This window comes from Uncinocarpus reesii, genomic scaffold (assembly GCF_000003515.1).
Source record: "Uncinocarpus reesii 1704 scaffold_3 genomic scaffold, whole genome shotgun sequence".
Classification (NCBI taxonomy): domain Eukaryota; kingdom Fungi; phylum Ascomycota; class Eurotiomycetes; order Onygenales; family Onygenaceae; genus Uncinocarpus; species Uncinocarpus reesii.
The window spans coordinates 3,402,376-3,426,245 of NW_003052498.1; the positions used below are offsets into that span (position 1 = coordinate 3,402,376).

The 23,870-nt window shown below is 48.0% G+C and overlaps 7 protein-coding genes across 7 annotated transcripts; 4 read left to right on the forward strand and 3 right to left on the reverse strand.

The window, feature by feature from the left end:
- Nucleotides 1–1,647: 1,647 nt before the first annotated feature.
- On the reverse strand, nt 1,648–6,187 carry UREG_05933 (uncharacterized protein; the record flags this gene model as incomplete). Its single annotated transcript, XM_002585198.1, has 4 exons — nt 1,648–2,774; nt 2,848–3,409; nt 3,468–5,861; nt 5,927–6,187. The coding sequence occupies 4 exons, from the start codon at nt 6,185–6,187 to the stop codon at nt 1,648–1,650; spliced, it is 4,344 nt and encodes a 1,447-aa protein (XP_002585244.1).
- Nucleotides 6,188–7,460: 1,273 nt separating this feature from the next.
- UREG_05934 (uncharacterized protein) lies at nt 7,461–8,116 on the forward strand (the record flags this gene model as incomplete). Its single annotated transcript, XM_002585199.1, has 2 exons — nt 7,461–7,966; nt 8,086–8,116. The coding sequence occupies 2 exons, from the start codon at nt 7,461–7,463 to the stop codon at nt 8,114–8,116; spliced, it is 537 nt and encodes a 178-aa protein (XP_002585245.1).
- Nucleotides 8,117–9,052: 936 nt separating this feature from the next.
- On the reverse strand, nt 9,053–12,519 carry UREG_05935 (uncharacterized protein; the record flags this gene model as incomplete). Its single annotated transcript, XM_002585200.1, has 4 exons — nt 9,053–9,928; nt 9,989–10,532; nt 10,592–11,712; nt 11,773–12,519. 4 exons carry the CDS (start codon nt 12,517–12,519, stop codon nt 9,053–9,055), a joined length of 3,288 nt encoding a protein of 1,095 aa, XP_002585246.1.
- A 283-nt stretch (nt 12,520–12,802) lies between these two features.
- UREG_05936 (uncharacterized protein) lies at nt 12,803–14,980 on the forward strand (the record flags this gene model as incomplete). Its single annotated transcript, XM_002585201.1, has 7 exons — nt 12,803–12,811; nt 12,909–12,990; nt 13,044–13,084; nt 13,146–13,236; nt 13,293–13,372; nt 13,431–13,560; nt 13,617–14,980. 7 exons carry the CDS (start codon nt 12,803–12,805, stop codon nt 14,978–14,980), a joined length of 1,797 nt encoding a protein of 598 aa, XP_002585247.1.
- Nucleotides 14,981–16,052: 1,072 nt separating this feature from the next.
- Nucleotides 16,053–18,901, forward strand: UREG_05937 (uncharacterized protein; the record flags this gene model as incomplete). The annotated part of the gene is made up of 2 exons (XM_002585202.1): nt 16,053–18,843; nt 18,885–18,901. The coding sequence occupies 2 exons, from the start codon at nt 16,053–16,055 to the stop codon at nt 18,899–18,901; spliced, it is 2,808 nt and encodes a 935-aa protein (XP_002585248.1).
- Nucleotides 18,902–19,400: 499 nt separating this feature from the next.
- On the forward strand, nt 19,401–20,184 carry UREG_05938 (uncharacterized protein; the record flags this gene model as incomplete). The annotated part of the gene is made up of 4 exons (XM_002585203.1): nt 19,401–19,437; nt 19,530–19,816; nt 19,916–20,033; nt 20,111–20,184. 4 exons carry the CDS (start codon nt 19,401–19,403, stop codon nt 20,182–20,184), a joined length of 516 nt encoding a protein of 171 aa, XP_002585249.1.
- Nucleotides 20,185–21,166: 982 nt separating this feature from the next.
- Nucleotides 21,167–23,302, reverse strand: UREG_05939 (uncharacterized protein; the record flags this gene model as incomplete). Its single annotated transcript, XM_002585204.1, has 8 exons — nt 21,167–21,494; nt 21,553–22,151; nt 22,206–22,442; nt 22,508–22,619; nt 22,674–22,716; nt 22,765–23,112; nt 23,211–23,233; nt 23,295–23,302. 8 exons carry the CDS (start codon nt 23,300–23,302, stop codon nt 21,167–21,169), a joined length of 1,698 nt encoding a protein of 565 aa, XP_002585250.1.
- Nucleotides 23,303–23,870: the final 568 nt, after the last annotated feature.

Genomic DNA, 23,870 nt, shown 5'->3' on the forward strand with positions numbered 1-23,870 from the left:
TTAACATCCGGGGCTCGTGCGCTGATTTTGGATATCAGATCTTACCAGATGATGAACGATGTGTATAGCACAAGGGCAGCGATTATAACCGTCAAAATCAGACCCGGTACTAGCCCTAACACGGAATACGAATAGGGAAACGACACGATCGCCAAGCAGATATACTCGGAGAAGAGCAAGACAGCTGTCTGCATATGAGAGCACGGTTCAGCGATCAAAAGGACCTTCAGGAAGCGTAGATCAACGGACCTTTAGCCAGCTGCATGTCCGGTACCTGATAGCATTTCCCGCTTCCAGTTCCACCTGATAAGTCACAGTCACCTTGCACTCAGTCTCCGGTTCGACACCACGCGCTCTGAATATACTCCAGCGTGGTGGGGCTTCTTCGGCATCTTTGAAGCTGATAGCTTCGGACTCAGTCTTCCGGAAGTCTCGCTCGTGCTGCGTGGAAGGACTATCACTCTGACTTAGAGCCTCCATTTTATGAACCTGATTAGACCCTTCCTAAGGAGGGTAAAATGGATTGTGATAGCGTTTCGGTTGGCGGCTGGTGACATATAATATTTTGTATCAGATATCCGGCGATATCGACTGAGACAAAAATATGCGAAAAAGAGAACAAGCGCTATAAATATAAATATCCAGTGAACAGATAGGCGGGACTTGTCTACTCTCGCGTAGAGACCAAGGAGCGCCTGTGTTCCTGGAAAGTCCGGGGGCGATGGCCCAGATATAAAGGAGGAAACAGAGATCAAGCAGATGGCAGGAACCTGTGCAGTGCCAGTCTGCCATCATGGATTGGGCGCAAGGAAGTCAAAAGAAGGCCTGGAATGGCGTGACGACATGTTCACCAGGCCTAGTCCGCCGGTGTGTCGAAGGGATCAAGTTGATATCCGTTGCCAAAGTCAATCCCGGCACGTTGGTTTCGTTCGGCCGGCGATGCGGAACGGTGAAGAAGCCTCAACTGTAAGGTACACGCTGATACATAGAATTTTCTATGCTCTCAGGTCGTACCCTCCATGCTCTTCGCCCGATCTCAAAGTCATGACGTTAATATAGTTAAGTTTTGCGCACAATCCTTGCAACTCACGGAAGCAGATACAGCGACAATGAGCCATCATTGGGCGGCTCAGACTTTGGAAAAAAGATAGTTAAATCTTTTCCAGTTGTTCGCCCGTTCTGAGATGTGCAACTTGGGATGGGCAAGCAGGGCGCTGGGATGCAGAGGACGGATCCTCGCCCGCCAACGAGCAGTACAGAAACCTCGAATCTCGTGAACCGTGGTTATCATACCCATGCTGCAGGAAACGCTTGTTTCGTTTAAGCTCTCCTAGGCCTTCCGGGGAATGTCTGTGTGAATTCGTGTCTTGTCTCCAATCAGGATATATTTTTCTTCTAGGAGATACAGACATGACTCGCGGAAAATTACTGATGTGCTTAAGAGATGATAAAGGGCCTCAAGTCTGGCTGCAACCAAAACCACTCGCTTTCATACACCCCAAGGCTGCAGTTCTCACACCCACTGCAGCCTGGGTGAAGCATCACAAAAGCAAACGAGAACCTCGGTTGGCTGAAGGTCAAAAAAAGAGTGACGTCCTGGGAATTTCCCAAGTATGTATGCGTACATACATGCATTCGCAATCTAGTTCAGTTAAGCCCATACTCCTTTCGAATTCTATCAAGCCACTCCGAAATCAAAATCAGTTCCTCTCCAACCCGAACGTGCCGCTCAGGAACCGCCGCCGCGGCGTCATAGTCCCAGGGAGGAACATGCAAAAAGTTGTGTGTCTTATTGCACACTTTTCCCTCAAAAGCGCCAGCTTTTAGAGTCTCATAGCATTTTTCGTCAAATAATACGTTGAGACAATCCTTGCAGGTGTAGATATTATCTGCGGTGTTCCAAACACGGCCGCAACCACCATCGCACAGAATATACATATTCCCACCGTCTGCGCCGGGGTCACTGGGGACAGGGGAACTGGCCATAGCGGCGGCATCAGAGGATGTCTCGTCCTCTTCTTTACCCTTTTCCTCCTCCGCCTTTCCTTCATCCGTTTGCGATAGGGCTTCGCCTTCGTCTCCGTTCTCGCTTGTAATCCTATCTTCGTTGGCTAGCCCAATGTCGACTTGCTGTTTGTCTTCATCATTGCCACTCTGGTTGTCCTTATCTATTGGTTTCGGTCCCAGTAATGACCAAGCGGCCAGCGCATTGATATCATCATCAACGTGACTCAAACAGAATGAAAGTCTCAGATATCCTTGCCAATCATTCTCCTCGTCGTCGTCGCTCAACAAATCAAGTGCTATTCTAACATGGCTTCTCAGGTTCTCTACGGCCTTCGGTTTGTTTCCCATGAGATGATCCAACCTGGCCAGCATGAGCTTCGCGTTAAAGTCAAAGCCATTGGGTTCTCCCGTCTCATCGCCTCGACAGAGGCGATCCAGTTTGTTTCGATATTCCCCTGCTGTAGGGCTGTCAAAACCCGCTTCTCTCGCTTCTTGAAGAAGGACGGAGGCTAGCTTTATAGTAGTTGCCCGACGCAGGTTTGATGTCGTCGAGTCGGAGATGCGAGGGGTCAACATATTATTCTGTTCCCACATAGTTATAGCTTCTTCGCGCGCATCGCGGCCGGGGAAATCATAATATAGTGACATTGAAAACCAGTAGCGGAGTGCCGCTAGAGTCGCAAGCCTCGCCTCACTGGATTTGGCGGCTTCGACCGCAGAACGATATGTTTTTCTGACGGCCTCAAGTTGCCCAGCTCCCTGTCCAGCTTTTCACAATAGTATTATGGTAAAAGTATGAATTGGCGTATTGGTGGATCATGGCAACGAGTCGCGTCAAACCTTCGTTGTCCACTTCTTTATCCAGAGCTTGAAGATATTCAAACATTTCAGCACACTTTCCTTGTTTTTCGAGTATTTGAAGGATCCTGAAAATCGGCTCGTAACTATCACGATTATGGGTGTGAATTTCGCGGTAAGCCTCGACGGCCGCATTGTATTCCTGCAGTTGCACATTCCATTCACCAAGGAAATTCAGTATCTCATCGTAAAAGACGGTTCGTGACTCGTCCATAAGTTTGTCATCCTTTCTGAAAACCTCAATGATGTCCCCAAGAACATCAAGTGCTAGCTTGTACTCTTGTTGAAGGGCATAAGTCTGAGCTAGACAGAATGGGGCGCGCCAGTTTGATGGATCGAGGTCCTTGGATACCATGCTCCTCTCAATAGCTTGCTCGTACAAAGAAAAATGGCGGAACGTATTCGCCATCTGGGCTGCCCACACTGAATCTTGTTCAGCTACATCCAGCTCCTTCATTGCCCACTTTTCAACCTCCAGAATCTGCTCTAAAGTTGGGTCGACGTCGTGAACAATTCTCGCTGCCTCGCCTTTTCGCTCTTGGATCTGGAGATAAGATTAGATTTGCTACTATTCGCTGCGTGAAGTTTTCAGAGTTACACACTTTTGTGATATACCCTAGTAGCCACCAATAAACATCCTTTGGAAGACAATAATCAGGGGATTGAAGCCATCTCTTAGCCATGATTTTTGCCAGGGGCAGGAGTAGATCATCATCGGGGCGCGATTTCGAAGTAAGCCCGTTCACCCATTCTTTTTGCTCTTCAGTGAGTCCTTTGACGACAGCAGAATCTTTAAACCAGTTCAGGACGATGGAAGAATAGTTATCCTCATAAACCCACCAGGTTCGCATCCACATCCGTTCCTCCGTCCACCAGCGGTCAGCACACTCTTCGTCTAAGAACAATTTAATGAGCTGAGACCCTATAGCGATTTTAGGCTTTGGTGGAGTAAGGGCCAAGTCGACATCGTTTAAGTGATCTGGGAGCCAATAGAAAGCATACTCTAGAAGTTCTGTCACGTCGCTCTCCGGTTTATCACAAATGGCTTTGAGGCAAGTGAGGAGAATGTGTGTATGCATGTTTTCCAGATCAACATGAATTGGAGTATTTTTGTGGCTCAGTTTCCGCTGGAAGAACTCTTCGAATCCAAATTTCTTAAACAGTTCATCGTCGCAGACGTTCAGCAAGAATCTTCTAACAATAGCAACTTCGGACTCGTGAAGCGCAGAATGTGTCGCTTCCTCCTCGGCTGCCTCTTGCGACTTCGAACGGAAATACTCAACGATGGAGGAATAGGAGCTGAGTGTGACGGTCCCATCTTCCAATACTTCAACGAGAGCGGAATACTTTTCCCGTATCTGCTCTTCCAAAGGTATGAGCGAGATTTCACCATTGTTAACATACATGGCGCATGCAAGCGTCTTAAGTGGAGGCCATTCCTTTGCGTAAATAACCCAGGTTAAAAGCTCATTTAAGTCTTGAATGTCTTCGTCTCCTAAGGTCTTCCTGAGCCGTTCTATCTCGCGACCAATTGTGGCTTGACGATCTTCCGCAGCATGCTCCAAGACTTCTTCAATTTCCCTTCTTCTCCTTTTCTTGCTAATTTCAGTAAGCATGTAGTTGAGCTTGAAGAAATCTCCTTGAGCACCGCCAATAAGCTCGGAGCGAATGCGAATCTTGAGTTCTTGCAGATCCGATTGCTCTAAGTTTTTGAAAATTTCCATATTGTCTAATCTCTTTTCCACAAATTTCAGAATATCTCCCTCATTTCGTTCCCCAAGTGGAATTGTTGACATTGCGATGTTCGGGGTTTTATTGATCTCCAGAAACGACCTTGGTCTCCCGGTTACAAGCAATCGTAAAGATACTGGGCGTTTTTCAGTTGCGAATAAGGAAGTGTCGCGTAGTATCTGTAGAAGGGGGTGGCCTGACTCTGTTTCGGCTTCGTCGATACCGTCAAGCACAACAAATATATTTGCTTCAGTCTTAGTGGAGAACTGGACAACAAGCTGCTTCCAGAGTTCTAGGGTATTGCCAAATTCCTCTGACTGATCACAAGCCCCCGCGACGAACTTTTGATAAACCGGATCGCGTTGCGTCAACTGCCAAACGATGGCTCGGAGGGCCTTATTCACAGAATTTTCGTCTTTGTTGTCTTTCTGAAAATAATAATACGCAACTGTAACCCGCTGCTCAGTATCTCCAGGAGGGTAAAGCTCGTAAAGACGCCTTATCGTAGTTGCACATAGATAACTTTTCCCGAAGCCTTCTCGGGCTTCAAATGCCAGAATAGGAGCCGTGTACCCATTCTTATCTGCCCATGTAGCAAACTGAGGGTCTGTAAGGAGCCATTCCCCCGAACCGGAAACCATTGTCCTCAGAAATTCTTCTTGGTCTGTCCTCCACGTTTCCTTTTCTATTTTGAGCGCATGTTTGATTTTTTCTCGATTTCGTTTGGACAGCCCATCTGCTTCCTTTGATTTGGCCGCGTTTTCCAGGATTTTTGAAACACCAGCCAGTTGACTAGTGATGCCATCAGCTTTTGAATTAATCATCCTTAACGAGCTTTTAGTTTCAGTAAATCCCGTGACTATATTTGACTCGTTGATTTTGACTGATTCTAAGATCAGGGCAACACCCATCCCAGTCTCGCGCTGAATCAAAGTTTCTAGCTTTTCAAGCTCTTCGGAAACTCCTTTATCGGTCCTGAAACTGAAAACTTCCAGCGCTAGTAGCAGTTTGGATTGCTTAGATATTTTGATTGAGAGGGAACAGATTCGCATGAAACTGCGGAGCAGCTCGTGAATGATTTTCCGGAGATGGAGGTCAATCTGTACACCAATAGTTTTTGATCTCGCGTATACTTCAAATCGATCAAGAAAAGCGGATATACGCTCGAATAACTCAGACACGCCATCGAATATTTTGGAATAATTTTGTGCGGAAGTAATAAGATAAGACACGGCGTTAAAGCAAAGGGTCGAGGGGCCAAATGCCTGCGATCAATGTACTCAAGTGTAAGCAGACCGGACATATGTGAAGCTGATAAAGGGCCCCCTACTTTCGAAGCTGCGTCCGCAACAATGGCACCAAGATTTTGGATGCATAGAAGGGTTTTGTTGATAGCATCCTTTGCACGCCGATATTTAGCACTGGCTTTTTCATCTGCTTCTTTCTTCTGAGCGATTTTTGCGATCACTTCATCCACCCTCAAAACACCCAAAGCATTTGGATCCTTTCCGCATATCTTTTGAAATTCAACCTGCGCCTCTTTCCACATTTGATCGAGGTCTTCCTCGTCGATTTTCTCTGGGGAACTCATGATAGGAAGCTTATTCGAGCCGGAGCTTGAACGGATTCCTGCGTTGTCGACTTGAAATTAGCTGCATGTATGCACTGTGCATAAATGCATACTTTCGACAGATCGAAAGGTCTGGTTGTCAACAGGTGAAGTTCCCCCTTCTTTTTAACATCAGGCGGTGCGGGCAAGTTCGAGGGCTGAAAATTCAGCCTTTCAATAGGCCCGAAGCTATTAATGGCCTGCATGATGCCGAGCAAGGCTTGCTCCAACGAATGGCCTTGGGATTCCTAAAAATAGTGATAAACTCCTCCGTCGCGAGCTCAGAGGCAGACCTGCTCTGGCTGAAAAAAGTGCTTTCATGAAGAAAAGCAACTTAATTCCGCACAAAAGTTCTTTGCACCACTCTTTATCTTTCCGGTAGCCATCGGTAATAAATGCATAGCTCAATCTCATCACATCCTGGGGAGGAAGCATTCGAACGGCTCATCATTGAGGGTACCCCGTACGGAGTACTCCGTGACTAGATAACTACCCCTGAACGATTGCGGGGCATAAGATTTGTTCACGGAATCACAGGTCGAGGCGAGAAAAGCGGCCCAGCCACCGCATTCTTGCAAGGGATTGAATGGCGCTTCAAGTGAAGGACTGACCAGGGACAGATGATGAGTTGCGACGACGTCTGTAGTTTGACTCCTATGCGATAAAACAAACATCTTCAATACAGTAGTTACTCCTGAACCAGCTTCTGCTCTGGGTTGAGCTCCCAAATCCTTCTTACCGTACGTAAGGACACCGTATTGGCTAACGGGGAATTATATTAGTCCGAGCGCGGTAATTCTCGGAATATCCGCGGGCCGGCTGAGCTGGTATGATGTCATTTGGCTTCCTCGCTGGAGATATCATTCAACGGACGAGGGCATTAGGTATATTCTGCCATTCTGTGCAAACACAGTCATTTTTGTTGTTAATTGACCATGGCTACCCATAGGCAGCAATATTTTGAAAACAATCTACCTCTGGTCAAAATTGAGAAGAGTTCTCTTACCGATGTTCTGTCAGCTCTTCGTGAGAGTGTGAGAGAAGGAGTCGAAATCATCTCAGTAAGAAGCAAAGTGCCAGACGCTGATGATAACCATGCGTTTGGAACTATTTATAATGGCCATCTTGGTATGCCCGCTCGTCTTGAATAGCCAAAACAAAAAGTGGACAGGACCGGGTTAAGCGATTTGGCGCAGGCACGGTGCTCATGGCCTTTCGTCTCCAGCGTCAAGCCAAGTATCTCCAAACCCAAACCATGCCCGTCGAGCGTTGGACATCGAAGGCACAGAAGCTTGCAAATTCGAGATTGAGTCCGCATATAGGGGAAGTCAGCTTCCATACCGGTAGGTTGTCGCCACTTGGATCAGCGTCCTTTGGCGCGCCAGTCACGCGTATCTTAGCTGCTGGCCAGGCACTCCCATCGCCTTCTGGAGACGGGTACCATTACATCCACAAACGTGATATCGCGGCTATCCAGGATGCAATGCATGCGGCCCTGCATCCGGGTGATGCCACAGGGGGCGATGAACTGCTCTACGGGCGTGCGGGATTGTTACACACACTGTTAAACTTACGAGAGCTACAACTAGACGATGAGACTATGCAGGTATTACGGGCATCAGTCTTCAAAAAGATCCCGCTTCTAGTTGACTCCATGATTTCCTCTGGTAAGCTTGCAGCGAGAGAGTATCTTGAGCTGTATGGAGAGCAAGAGTATATGCCGTTGATGTGGCCGTGGCACGACAAATATTATATTGGCGCGTAAGTGCTACATTCAATTGCGGCCCAAGTCCATCACTGACTGAAGTCTTGATGACAGTATTCACGGTACATGTGAGTATAAAGATGCGTCCGCATGTTGATTCTGCTGATAAATTCAGGTGGAATACTCAACGTCTTACTTGCTTGTGAACCAGAAGAACTCGGCCAAGGGCACTCCCGCAGCCATGTTCCAATCATTGCTCATACCATCAACGCGCTTTGTAATCTCTGTGTTCTAAACTATGGCCATCTGCCCTCCTCTGTGCCCCATCACTCCTCCTCTCGTTTATTACCCCTCGTCCAGGTCTGTCACGGGGCACCGGGCCTCTTGATACTCCTCTCGAACGCCCGAAAGAATGCCAGCTTCGCAGCATCATACTGGCGCCCTGAATGGGATGAAGCCATCAAGCTCGCGACCGAAAAGGTTTGGGAACAAGGCCTACTCTACAAAGGTGGATCCCTCTGCCATGGCATCGCTGGAAACGCCTGGACACTTCTCATGCTGCATGACACCTTTGAATACGGCGCACAAGGAAGCGAGGAAGCCCGCGCTGCACTTAAGCAAGTGACCTCTAGCATCCCGCCTGAGAAAACATTATCTGGTGACTATTTTCTCTCCCGGGCGTTGGCATTGTTACTTGAAGCGCAAAAAACGCGGCCTTTAAACGAAGCTCGCGATGGACGGTATCGCATGCCGGATACACCGTATAGCTTGTTTGAGGGCCTAGCCGGGACCATTTGCGCGTGGGCTGAAGCATGTGTGGCAGTTACTGCTAGGTTGAGGAAGATGGAGATTGGTAGAGAGGACGATAATCTAGTCAGCAATAACGGCGAGCTCCGCAGTTGTTTACAGGATGAGCTGGGGATGCCAGGGATGGGCGCTCGGGGCTTTTTGTAAGCGGCCTTTTGGATCTGACCTCGGTGTGAACACAATAGCTCTAAATGGCGAGACTGCATGCTGAAAGGTGACTGAGTGTTAATTATGGTGGAGATGTGATAGTTTAGGCTTCCAAAAAATCGCTGTAGCTATGTGACGCCAAACCATTATTTTTCTTCAAGGCTCTGCAATATGAATTCTTATGTACTTCAAATACCTCCATCAGACTCCTGGCCCAACAGAGCGGCGTAGTCATCGACAGATGCAAAAGTAGGTAGATGTTTGAGCTTGCGCCTCTTCTCTTTCCGCGAAGGTCGTTTCTCGACAGTCTTTTCGCCTTCCTCTGCATCAATATCCATGTCGAAGTCAGACGGAATATCTTCGTCACTGTCAACAAAAGCCTCGGCATCAGATACATCCATATCGAACCCTGCTTCTTCATCGAAGCTTTCAAATTCGTCTTTGCCGATCTTGCCGGCGGCATCTTCTTCCTCTTGTTCTCCAAAGTCTTCATCGTTATCGTTAAAGATCACTTCATCATCAGCCAAGTCACTTCCTATGTCTTCGTCCTCGTTGCCCATTGTAGAGTCTAGATCTTCCAAATCAAAATCATCATCGCTTTCTGCTTCGCCTTCAAGTCCTGGCTGTGAATCAACCAGAGCTTTCCAGATCTCTGACTCCGCATCGCTATCACCCAAATCATGCTCATCCTTCGCAGGCATTTTCGGCTTCTTTTTAGTTTTGTCCTTGCCCACGCGATTGAAGTATGCGTGGAAAAAGACATCTTCCGCCGCAATGTCCTCGGTCTTTTTGGTCCAGAAGGTTTCGTTGTTGACGGACTCGTGGGCTTTGGTAGTATGGCCAGATGTAATCAAGAGGCCGCTAACATCGCCACCAGCGAGTGGTTGCATAATTGAAGATCCGCGCAAGCCCGCCGAAGCTTTTGGGGTGCGATACACAAATCGATCCAAGAAGTGAGAGAGCGTGTGGATGGTGAGATCCGGTTTTCCAGACATCTTTTGCTGCTGCAGGAGCTGTGTTGCACCAACCGAGACTGAAGGGTGAAAATGCGACAGATATGGGAGCTAAACCACAAGGTTAGCCAGTACTTTAGCAACGTTTCGCCAAACAATATTGTTCCTTACCAGTTCCCAAAGACAACTTCTATCCGCATTGCTTTGTTCGGGATCCCTTTTTCGGGAATCGTAGCCAGGCACTTCCTTGACGGCGTCAGTGGTAGGGGAGATGGTTTCTGTCGCTTCTTCGCCTTCCTCCGGGACATCTCTGAAAACTTCTTCTTCCTCATCCTCGTGATATTCAGGTTGAGTTATCAGCGTGGTTAAGCCAGGGAAAGTCGTGCGTAGCTCGTCTATCAAATAGAAAACACCGCAGATGAAGGGAGGTTGATGTAGACTGAGGATTTGAACCAGGCGTTTAACAAACGCTTTGACCCGCTTTGTATTCAAATCCGCCTTTAACGCTTTGTAGAGCAGGTTCAAATACAACGCCTGTTTAGAAGAGGTTGTGATACGTGGGTCTAACAATGATTCGTATAAAGTTCGGTAAAATCTATCTGCGGAAACCTTGTGAGAGGATGATAACTGGTGGATAAGCATTAGGGCCTGAATGCTGGTGTTAAAGTTCGAAGAATGGGTGATGCGGAAAAGTGTGTTGATATGGTTTGAGAGTCTGAGCGGATAGGGTATTAGCAACGAAAACACAGAGTTAAAGGGTAGAGGGTGCCATACCGCTCAGTGCTCGAGGTAATAAAAGGATAGGCTCGATTGACTCCGGTCAGAACAGCTGAGATAAGTTTTTCACTCAATTCATCCTCTTGACTATTGCCCTTGGAGAGAGCTCGATGTTTCTTTCCCTTGATTTTGGTAGGTTTAACAGACTTTCCGGCTTCTTTATCATGGGACACCTTTCCAGGTTTTAAAATAGAAACAAATAAACTGAAATATATATCCAGGAGCTTCTCGGCAGCTTTTTCTTCGCCGGTGCTGAGGACTGTCTGGTTCAGTGTAATGATAGCATAATACTTGGCATGTTGACTTTGACCTGGCCGGAAAAGCAATTCCGACTCGATTGCCGAAATGATTGTTCCTTTCATTAAAGGGTGCGCTTGTTGAAGTTGAAGAAGTAAATACGAAGCCCGAGAAGCGATCTTTTTGCTTGGGTCCCCAAGCTTGTTCACAAGCAAACGCAAGAGATTCGACTCTTGCTCTGGTTTCTCCTTGAGTAATTCGTAGACATAGCTGACTGCTCTTGATCTTGAAAATTCAATCTCGTCGTTGCACCATACCTCCAGAATTTTCAAAACCTCGAAATATTGCTCTTTGAGGAAATCCTCAAACGCCCAGTAGACGAGATGACTCCGTTCTAAACCTCGGGGTAAAGGGTCCCCGGGGTTCCAATTGCTGAAACCCAACAATGCTGCACCCAACGCTGGCTGATTGCCAAAGAATTTCAGCCTTCGATCACTGGGAAGAACTGTTCCTTGGGCAAACAAATCTTTTAATGACCGTAGAACCTCGACGGCCTGCGCACGACTTCTTTTTTTCGCCAATGCCACCAATTGCTCAAGCGCTTTAGTATTATGTAAAGGAGATTCCTGAACCTCCAAAATTAAGGCCGATATTTTGTCGCTGAGAGTACCAGATGATACGATGGTAGAGTAGAACTTGTAAGTTGAGGACGACGAAGCTGCGCGGGATGCCGTATAAGATTTGTTCTCTGTTTCCAACAGAGACGATGCGTAGTCACGAACGCGATCTAGTAAAGGGCGTGGAATATTGAATCGCTTTTCCACATCGATGGTTAATTCTGGGAGAGGGCTCAAGTGCCAGTCTGGGCGTGGATCAAAAATCTACATAGGATCGGTTAGTAATGAAAAAAACCGAAAAGAAATTGATGCGCCGCTCATTACCAAATTAGAAAAGGCCGTCTTTTTATGATGAGACATTGTTTGGTCCAGTTCCTTCTTTTGATTTTTCTCTTCCTTTTTATTTTGCACGGTTTCTTGCTTCCCTTGCTTGTCCTGCTTCTTCGGCTGTTTATCGGGTGCATTCGACGGCTGTTTAACCCTATCAGCCCTTGATACCAGAGGCTTTGAGGCTCTAGGAGACGGGTCCGGTAGTATATCTCCTCCCTTGATTAACTTTGTAATATTTTGGCGAAGAGCTTCGGCATCGATTCCCTTTGCATTGGAGTCCATCATTCCATCCTCCATTTCTGACCCCGACTCGATACCGGCAAGCAATTCGTAGTCCTCTTTCGTGCCACCCACGGCATATATTTCCTGTTCCAAAGCATCATTGGCCTCTGCGCGTTTGGGCTCAGTTAATCGGGGTGTCTGGGAAGCAATTATCTGCCCGCTGCGATCCCGCTTCTTGCCCTTTTTGCTATTTGCGGGAGGCTCAGTTTTCGAGCCTGAGTCGTTGCTTTTCGTGCGGTTGACCTTGGCCGAAGTAGTCCCAGAGCCTTTTTTCGAACCGGATTTAACGCCCTGGTTTTCTTGCAATTTTTGTGAGATTCTTTTTGTGAGATCCGCAAGCGATGCACCGGAGAAATCTGGTAAGGAGTCCGCAAAATCAGAATGCTCAATTGAATTGTTCGTCCCAGTCTTTGCCGTATCTCCAGACCCGGAAGGCCCTTTCCTCTTAGCCTTCGCCATTGCAGTTCCCGGTATCCAAAGTGCAAATGCAATGCTCGCTGTTCGCTTTGCCAGCCAAAAAACTTCAACCCATCTGATATTTCGGACTTGCCGGAGTAAGGTTGTTCCTTGTTCACGTGACAGCTGGCTATTTTTCCGGTGAAGAAGAAGCGGAAGAAGGCAGTGTAGAGAAGAATGTAGCATCTTATATTGTTGGGTTGTGTCTATCTTCTTTTGTGCTGTGAGGCGTTCTGGATTGTGTTATGCTGCTTTATTTGCGGCCCAGACTTGGCCATATTTGCATATGGAATCCGTACGTGGCCCAGTCGTCTGGTTCCATACAGACTCGTCAATTCCATGTATGGCATCTCCAATTTCCATTCAATATAGCTGTGTCTAAATAGGTCTAGGGAATCAAGCAGGATACACGAAATAGGTTATCCACTTTTTGGGTTCCAACCGGCGGCGTTGCCGAAAAGTCGAAAAAGAAAGGTCAGTAGAATGATTCTATTTACCACAGTTACTCGACTAACCGTAAATTATAGATGGAAATGAGCTCCTGGTCAGAGCTGGGTTTATTCGGCAGGTTAGATCCCGGACGGGCAATGTTTTGTATGCTATTGTCCATGTTCTCACACCGCATCCAGGCGTACTCAGGGATATTTCACCTTCTCCCTCTGGGTCTCCGAGTCCAGCAAAAGCTGGAAAACTTGATAGACAAGCACATGCAATCTATAGGTATATTGAGCTTTCGCTAAGTTTGAACTAAGCTTCAATTAATTCGTGACATAAAGGGGCGTCTAAGCTGTCACTATCATCTCTCTCCTCTCAGGAGCTATGGAAACGGTCTGGGAGACTAAATGATGACTCTGAGGTATTTATTTCGCAGGACTTCATCCGGATAATTTCGAAGCCCTGATCCTTTTGCCTAGATATTCCGGTTTAATGATCGAAAGGGTGCCAGCTTTCTTCTTGCGCCTACTCATGAAGAAGAAATCACTGCCTTAGTGGGCAGCCTAGTCAAGTCATATAGAGATCTCCCACTGCGGGTATATCAAATTAGTAAGCCTCCTTGTTCGATACTATTGAATGCGGCCCTAAGTCACTTCAAATATTAGCCAGAAAGTATCGGGATGAGCCTCGACCTCGTCAGGGGCTGCTACGTGGCAGAGAATTTCTGATGAAAGATCTGTATACGTTTGACTATAGCGCGGAGAAGGGCCTAGATACCTACAATACGGTGAAAGAAGTATACACGCGAATCTTTGATGATTTGAGACTTCCGTACCTTGTCGCCGCTGCCGACTCGGGTAACATGGGGGGGGATCTAAGTCATGAATTCCATTTTGAAAACCCAAATGGCGAGGATACTGTGATTACTTGCACCAACTGCAGCCATGCGTTTAACGAAGAAATAGCCGATGGGCGCGGGCCCAAAGTCGAGAACAGACAAGAGCCCGAACACTCAGAGCCATTTGGTCCATCACCACCTCCAGCAATTTCTACGGGTGAATGGGTAACGATTTCAAGAGATAAAAGCATGCTCGTCCGTGCATACTACCCGAAATACTTGTTCGACGAGGGAATATCCGAACCAGTCGAGAGACAGATCAATTCGCACGCGCTTCAATCAGTTGCACGCGCTTATGGAGCTGAGCTTGACCTTGGGGTCAAAAATCCACTAGAAGCATGGAAAATCCAGGCTAATTGTCCAGAACCCGGAGACCGGAACTTGCGCGTGTTGGATGTATATGACTTTCGTGTGCGACCGTTTGACAAACCCCCTCTAAATGAACTACTGGATAGTGAGACCGCCGAAAGGGCGAAAGTTCAGTTTCGTTCACTTCACTGTTATCCAGGAACCACCGACTCTCTCGACCTGCTTCGCGTTGCATCTGGTGATAAGTGCTCTCGGTGCGGAGAGGGTGTATTGCACCCTCACACCACGATTGAACTAGGCCATACGTTTCACCTGGGCACGAGGTACAGCAGTGCTCTACAGGCAAATGTAGCTGTGGATCCCACTAAACTAATAGGGGGTAAAGGGCCGGAGGGGGCTAGCAGTGTTCTTGTTCCGCTAGAAATGGGTTGCCATGGCATTGGTGTCTCACGTATGATTTCAGCAGTGGCTACTATGCTTGCCGACCACAAAGGCCTCAAATGGCCGCAAGTTATCGCCCCTTTTTCCGCGGTAATTTGTTTTGGGAAAGGGTTTGAGCAAGACGCCGAACAGGTGTATGATGCACTCGTCTCGGGCCAGATGAGCCCAATAGATGCGGTTTTGGATGATCGGTCCCATACCTTTCCCTGGAAACTGAAAGATGCCGACCTCATTGGATTTCCGGTAATTCTAGTGCTTGGAAAGCAATGGAGATCATCAAAGCTGGTGGAAGTACAATGTCGACAGCTGGATAATTTCAAAGACGACGTCCCCTTGAATGAGCTTCCGTCGGTGGTCTCTTCGCTTCTGGCCAAGCTATAAACTAACATTCGAAAATACTTGTACGATTATGGAGAAGAGCACATTTGGGGCTGGGTAGGAAAAATGCTAAAAAAGCTTCTACACATGGATACCCGTAGCAGATCACCGTACGTGTAAATTTATATCTTCCCGGGACGAGCGAGATATACAAGCACACTGCAAAAGTTGGATTAATTCGTGGATCTGGCTGAATAGAAGCTGACACGACCTAACTACCTGCTGCGTACATTCATAAGTAGAAATAGAGCTCCGTAAAGCTGAGGAAATGAGTCTACAATGCTCCTTTTTTACTCCAGTTTGCTTCAACATCTCAAAACAAGCTATCTAATAAGCTTTTATTTCCCGAGAAATTAAATGCTTTGAAAAGGTTTGTCCAATATCCACGGAAAACAAGGGACACATAAACAACCGGGGTCTACTCTCGAAGGATTTCATGAAGACTATTTTGCGCTGAATCGCCCCCAAAAATCCTAGGGCCCGCTTCAAGGGCATATCACCAACAAAATCCAATACCTACATACTTTCTACCGCCAGGGTATACCATGGTACCTGTCAGGTCCCGAGATCTTGACCATCACATCCTGGGGCTCTCATCCCCTACGAAGGATACAAAAGTGGTTCCTGATAAACCCGGCCCCCAAAGCTTCGGACAAGAGCTGTCTGCCAGCTGCTTCAAAAGCACAATACAGTAGCGGCTAGACGCCCTACCTACTACTAGACATGTAGTGTCTCAGTGCTTGAGATCCACAGAGCGCTCATGGCCTCATATGCAAGGTTTGAACGTGTCAGCTGGATAATCTCAGGGCGAGTTTAAGGCTTTTTTTTAGTAGGGACGCATGCTATCTTTAGCAATTTGAATCATCGAGCGAGGATAGGGTATTCCAGAGGAAAGACCAAAGTTTCGGGGCCAAAGGCAAAGGGTTCAGCTTTCTCAGCCAGAGAGAATGTGGATAGGAGCAGGTTTTGGGTATAAATATGCCTTTCAAGCCGCCGAATATCAGCCTGCAAGAACCATTTATACCAGAGGAGGGCACCGCGGCTGGAAAGTCACGAAAGTCATTCCAAGTCCAGAATGCAATTCATGAGGGCTTTTCCTTTGTTACTTGCCTTCGCTCCATGGCTTGCTGGCGCCTCTGCCCAGCGGTGGAAAGGCAAACGTGCCCCGGACACCGACGCTGCCCCTGAGTCTGACACATTCATTCGGCCAACTGCTTCAAATCCCTCGGGATGGAATTCGACCCTTTCGAACACCATACGCGGCACCGGTCCTTCAAGCGGTTTGATCCCTATTCTTCCTCCGTCCGCATCGCCAACGAGAGAGTCCGAAACATCTGAAACTTCGAGCACGTCGATAACCACACTCTCGGCAACAGAAACAACGACAAGCACCGGCTCCCCCCTCATAACCGAGACTAGCGAACAAGAAACGCCCACATCCAGCAGTGCAACGGCCACGGTGACGTCCGATGCAAGCAGCGGTGCTATATATGCCCCAGGGGTTACCACTGTCACCTCGACAGTAAATGGTACCCCCGTGCTTGTAGCGATAGTCTCTGGGGGTGCAATCACTTCTCCGATATCAGTTTCACCCGCTGAAATCACTCCAACTGGCTCCGCAGCGATTGCTAGTATCAGCTCTTTCTCCTCCGAGGTCGCCAAGATATCTCCAATCATCAAGGCGTGGATAGATGACCCTCAGCCACCCAGAGAAACAGAGTCTCTTGATGCGATCGGGGCCATCCTACCAATTGCAGCTAAATTATTGACTGACTTCGGAGGTAACAGCCTCACTGGAAACAAACCGTGTCCTGGCAGCGCGATGCGCCGAGACCTTGCCCAGAGGGGACTATTTTCATTTATTGGAGACGCCATCAGCTGTATCACGAATAGTCTGGGTAAAATGGTGCCTATCATCGCAGGAGCATCGCTATTGCCGAAGCCGAAGTTAGACGGCATCATTGAAAAGTTAGGAGGAGAGCTGCAGAATCTAATGTCACAACTGGATTCTCTAAATGATAAGGATATCTTACCATCGAATCCTAGCCCTCAACCAACAGGCAACGAGGGTCAACCATCAGCTTCCATGCCTTCAGGCGAAATGACATCTCCCGGACCCACTAACTCTCCGACCATGGCTAGTACGATATCATCATCGTCAACCAGATCCTGCGCCTCTGCAACGCCTACTTGCAAGATAGTGTGCGACAGCGTGTCAACTGGAAGCTCGAATTCAGCAGACTCAAACTGCCGCACAGTTTGTAAAGCAACTCCAAACAGTGAAGACGAATCTTGCGAACCTCCAAAAACACGGAAATTATGCTCTTTGACATGCCCGGATTGTTCACCACCATCCATTCCTCGGAGGTCGCTCGCGGGGGTTTCCAGAAGATTGCGAGATTTATTTTCGTCGTTTGGACGGCCAAATGTGAATTTGGAGCTAGAACAATCCACCAATCTCACAGAAATCAGCGTTGTTAAAAGGGCGTTAAAGGTTCCTGGAGAATATGATAATTTCAAAGACTTCTTTCAAAGCGAGCTGCAGGCAGGGGAAATGGTCCCTCATGGAAGGAAATGGGATGCATCAACAATGTCACTCGTCGATTTGCCCGCAGCAATCAACTCTGTCTTTGGGGACAAGCCCAAAAATATGGGAGTGGTCAATCTTTACGGTTGTACTTCTGTCATAGTCATGTCGTCAAAAGGGGCCTGGGTATCACATTACTGGGAGACAGGAGGTTTCTCCGCAAATCCGGATGCCGAATCCCAAGCGATATTCCAGGAGAATGTTTTAGGTCCTCTTGGAGATGGCTGCAAATTCCACGGCACGCAAATAAGGCCGAAAATGCTGTCTGACCCCGGACTCCTGCACCTCGCAGGGGGGGATCCGCCGGGGATGTTTGCAGCAGAATTCAGCCCCGTGGCGTATATAATCACGCCTAGGACAACTGAGGGAGGGAAAATGTATTCGCCTTGCATTGATCAAATTCGTGACAGGCTCCAGGAGGTAGTGCCACAAGTTCAAATCCACGAATCCACCTATTTACCAGACGAGGCAGACCCATTAATTACCAACCCCCAGCGGATAATTGGCATTACTCACCTTAACGGCAAGGCCTTATTTCGTTATGATCCAGTACAGCGGGTCGTAGACGAGGGGTGTCAAAAGCAGCAGATCGCCAGAATGGAACTTTGGCATGAAGGTAATCCGACGCCGATTTTCACCAGCGAGTGGCCTGCGCATCCTGAGCAAACGGTGGCCACTGGCCACGCAAGGAGAGACGAAGATCCTGCATGCTCACTCCCTGTGTCATCAATAACCATGGCAGATGGTACATCGACTTCGGTAAATATTCCAATAGCAACAAGCAATATACCCGGGACGGCCTCACAGCCAACACAAACCATCTCTGGAGTGCTTCCTGGCACGACCATGCAGTCTGAACCTGTGCCACTCCCAACCACGTTCGTTACCGCAACATCCATTGCTGCGGCGCCACCACCACCACCGCCTCCTCCACCTCCTCCACCTCCGCCGTTCTCTCACGGAACTTGCAAGCTTAGTATTCTCCAGCAAACAGAAGGTGCCGACAATCCGGTTCATCTGCACACACGCATCTTCGACGGAAGCGGTGCTTTTTTAAAGGGCCGCACATTCCCATACCGCAACTGGGGAGACACAGTCACAATTCCCATGGCAATTTCCCAATTGCCATACGACATCGACGTCGAGCTCACAAAAGCAGTGCCGGATAGAGGTGCATGGTTGCCACCCTGGCTCGATCCCGACCGCGCCGTGCCTGTGTGGCAGAAATGGACAGTGAATATCAATGCGGGAGGAACCAGGTGGTCGTATGGAACGACAAGTAAGGATGGTCTGCCTCGATGCGAGGTTCACGGATGGAAGGATGCCGTGAACGATGACTTATGGTCGATTTTGCTGCCACCGGATTTTTATCGATTGCCAGTAAGTTGACCTCTCCAGCTGCATTGAAAACCGGGGTATTAATGGGTTGTTGTAACTATAGAATCGCCAGGCGGACTGCTACTGGTCCTGCTAAACAGTCGTTAGTTGATGCAAATATTTGGGCAGAGTGGAGTAAGAGGCGGTTGAAGACAGACCTGTAGCTGTATATAGCATCATTCTCTAGATAATATGAACAAATGTCCAATTACTTACACTTCCTCGTCTTTTCATGGGGCGTTGGATCAGACACCGCAGCATAAATCCAAGCTCTCCAATCTCAACCAAGCTTTCCCCACCAAGACTCGAGCTTGCACCAAAACAACTCGTTGATCCTTCGTGCACAGGCATGCGACCAACTTTGGATGCATATTGCTAGAACCCATATGAAGTAACTAGCTATTGGGAGGCTGCAGGTTTCGCGCTCCTTTGTCGATTCTCATTTTCCAGCCCACGACCATGTCCAAAACATCCGCCGCCCCAGAGCCCGGAGCAGGTAACTAACACCACTTTCCCACTCCCGCGGAGCAACCGCACAATCAAAAGAGTAGTAGTAATATCGCTAACGGCCAAACCCGATCTTTGCAGTGGACATCACCACCCTCTCCGTCCCCCAACTCCGCTCCCTTCAGACGCGCCTCAACACCGAGCTCGAACACTTGACCACGTCCCACGCCAAACTCCGCACCGCCCAGTCCAAATTCCGCGAGTGTATCCGCTCAATCAACGATGGGGTGATCAAAGGTGCTACTGGAAACGCAGAGGAGAAGAGTGAGATTCTAGTGCCTCTGACGAATTCACTATACGTCAAAGGGCACTTGGCAGACCGCGAGAAGGTCATTGTGGACGTGGGAACGGGGTTTTATGTTGAGAAAGTATGAATACCTCATTCTGAAGGAGAAGGGGAAACTGGGGACAGCGAAAACCGGATGCCTTGTAAAGATTGATTGCTAACTAGAGTCGGTATGTGGTAGTCGACGGCCAAGGCGACTGAGTTCTACAACGGCAAGGTAGACGAGCTACAGACAAACCTACGCGACCTAGAAAAAGTACTCCAAGCGAAAAGCACTAATTTGAGAGTTATTGAGGATGGTATGTCGATTTCCCCGCTGGCCGGACATTCTTTGGGCTCCTTTCAATGCTCGTATCCCGTTCTAACCATTAAATAGTTTTGCGACAAAAGCTCCTTGCGGGCGAAGCGACGGCAGAGCCTAGCTCTTCAGGAGGCGGTGGTGGAGCGTGATATACGGACTGAATTGAACCCGAGCATAGGGGGTGCCTTTTGTTTTTTAGGCTAAAACCTCTCTATCAACAATTATATACCGCCACAACTCTGTAGAAAGAGTTCATGGTATTGGATTGGGTCCGGGATTCATTCAAGCCCGTCTACATGCCATCTCCTATGGCACGGAAAAGCTCCTGGGGAACTTTAGATATAATTTTGTCCTTACTCCCGATATTCATGTCCATCTTATGACACTGGATCTAAGTAAAGGCAATTATCGGAATAAAATCATGGGAAGTTTCTGCTACGGTCTTGTTTAACCAACAACCTGAGCCCAGGATCTACCCTTTGATGAAGTGCCTCCTCCTCCTCTGACTGGCCCTCTCAAAACCCCCCCCCACTGGCGCTCGATCTATCCGTTGTAGATGTATTCGGAGCGGCATCCAATCGCATCACTGTGCCACTTTTAGGCCCCGGGCTTAAAACGGATGCGACACGTTTGACCAATTCCATAAATTGATCGAAGCCGGTACACGCACTGGACGCGCCTGCAATGTCGAGATCGGGGAAAAAGGTGCTCAATGTTGGGATCCATTCCGCTGTATGCCCTAGTCTAAAATTTGCATGTTGTCCGAGCAAATTGTCCCATTGTAAGTCGAAAATAGAAGCTCCCCACGAAGTCATTGGGGGTTGCGTTAGTTCATCCCTAGCCGGCGTGGCGCAAAAATATTCATCATAACGGGCAACCTCCAAAATATAACTTGTGCCTTTCAGTCGGTAACGCAAGGCGGTCTTTTCGACAAGTCTGCTGACAGGAACAAGGTTAGAGAAAGTGACTCTCCGCGCCGTAGGCCCATGTATTCTTAGTTCAGCGCCGGGTTTGAATTGCACAGAATGGGAAAACGCCCTAAGAGATTGTGCAATGCTGGAAGGCTCCTGAAAGTCAAGGGCTCGAATCTCAAGCTGCCAATCAGCGCTGATTAACCGTCAGCTAATAGATTCAACGAATCCCAAACATATCAAACTCGTACCTTTCAAAGTCAATGACGCCTATCTGCAACGGTGGACGCTGGTCTCCAAAACTCTTACCTTCGTGTGGCCGTATCCACCGCCTTTGGAAAACTTCGAGCAGACCAGACGCCGGAGATTTCGCAAATTCGGCTTCGAGTCGCAATACGGAAGAGTCTTCTCCTATAAATTCAAAATTTACCGCGTATAAAGGCGTTGCCTGTTCGAGCGTAAAGGCTGTGGCTTCATAGGGTGAAAGGAGATCAGTTGCAGCCGCAATCCGACTCAACAAATCTTGGTTGCCATGTCTGAAGTCAAGTCTATAGAAGAAATGTCAAGTTAATTGGCGCTGGACCGAAGCACCGGAATCCAACTTACCCGGGAATCAAGCGTCCTTTTGTCTTAGAGTTGAAGAGCATAGTCCTGAATTCTTCATAGGAATGACGAGGCTTCCCTTGGGGAGTGCGATACTCGTCGAGTACAAAAACGCCAAAATTAAGGCGCATACGAACATGGCCCTTTAGAAAACGAAGCCCCTGGAGTGACTGCTCAACGGCGTCGCGCAGCCGTTTTTCGTTTTTCATGCAAACTAACTCTCTTTTATCTTTCTGACTGCGAGGATGATTTGGACCCACGAGCATTCCATAGAGAACTGGGGTGCAGAGAATGACACCATTAGCAAGTCGAGGCATACGAATCTGGACTTCACAGTTCATTAATTTCTCAGGGGGCTGGATCAAGTAAAGCTTGACTTTGACGTGCATTGTTGCAAGTAGTTCCGCCCATTCAGCTCGAAGCCGGCTCACGACTTTGAGAACGGTGTCGTGATCGTAAGCATCAACGCGGATATAGCTGGGCAGTTCCTCGTCGACATAAATAGGACATCCAAATTCAATCCGCAGCGGATCGAGAGCCTCTAATTGTGGCCCAAGTGCAGACTCCATCGGCAGCTCATCAGACGGCCAGAGAAATATCAACTATTATCGTTAACATTTGTCAACTCTCTCTAAAGAATGTTATGTAGAACCCACTGTCTCTGGAAATCTGGATGATGGGTCAGGCCTTTGCCTGAGTAGCTGAAGCATTGAATCATGCTTTTCAATTTGGTTGATTCTTTCTTCCTTCTGCTCGCAGTAGGAACTGATTTTAACAAAATGATCGGATTTCTTCTTGTTCTGGGGTTGGGAGGATGTGAAAATGGCCAAGGCTTGAGAAACTATTAAACGGGCCTTTCTAACTTGTTCTGAAGTGCCCCAGACTCTAAAGAACTGCACACAAACCATGATCAATCAGTCTACTGCTTCCTAAAAGGTGCTCATGGCAACTTAATTACCTGCTCATTGTTGTGTGGTGGTGGAATGAAAGCACCAGTCTCTGCGGTTATCCGTTCAAGGAGTCCATGTTCTGCTTCTCGAGACGATTTAAGGCCGCTCTCATCAATGATCCTATACAGTTTATAAGCTTAAATATTGTTGGCGATTATCCAGGACAAGCCATACTTTTGTTTGATTTGCCCGTACGGAGCCGGGAGTCTTATTCGCCCTAGGACTGTTAGCGATACCAGATCGATCCATACAAGTGGGAGCGTACCGGTAAAAGGATGGCCTGCCCGCCAAGCTGCCTTTGCAGGGGAATCTTTATAGTCACTACCTCTTGACTGGCCACTTTTGTTCAACCTATTAACCCAAACTGGACGCGTCCGGCTCGCCGGGACTGGCCTCGGAGCATTATTAACTGTGTTTGGCCCATTTTGGGGGGTCAAGCTCCGAACAAGTAGATTGTTTGGAGGCAGATCCAGCTTGACATTATCTGGTAGGCCATTACCACTTTGTATCTGTGGAAGGGCAATCGGCTGGCTATCAACTAGGCCTAGGAAGCTACGCGGAACTGGGCTGCGCATGAAGTTATCCGGGCGTTTTGGCGCTGGCTCATGTCCGTCTAAAAGCCATTCTAGTCTAGGTTAGCCCAGATGTAAGATCAAAGAGAAAAAGAAGATGGGATCTGAGGGTTGTATCAAAGCCACTATCATCGTTTACCTTGAGCCCCTACCAGCTCATATCTATAGCGCATTAGCAAGTGAAGCATACTCAAGGAGATCACAATTAAAAACTGCGTCTTACTCATCCATTTGAAACTTCAACGGGCCTGCACTTATGATCAAGATGGCAGTAATGATAGTGGCAGTGAGGATGACGGGTAACGAGTGTGATCGCTAATGTTAGTGTGGCCAGGACCATAAGAGCCACAACGATATCAAAAGTAAAGCTGAATAAGCTACTCAGAGATCACAGCAAAGCAGAATGGTAAGAAGTTAGAGAATAGGAGTGAATGCGGCCCATTCAGTTTTAAAACAGCACTCAGCTCACCAGACGACGGGGGGTGCTAGTTTTAGTGATGAGGGCAGCTGTGACTTCCCCCCAGAGCAGAAGTTCAGAGAGGGTAGCAGAAGAAAAACGAAATAAGCAGAATCTCAGCAGTTTTCCAGCTGAAACCTACAGAGAGAAAGAGAAAGAGAGTAAAATAGTAGACCTTATTGAGAAGTCAGATGGTCTCTCATAGTCGCAGCCTGCCGGCATTCAAAGAAATGATCTTGCAGCAACGCCATTATCTGCCTGCTGCAAGGTGGCTGTCCACATAGGCTTGTAGACCTTTTCCACTGTTCAAGCTGCGCTCAGCCCTTTGCTTTCCATCTTGAA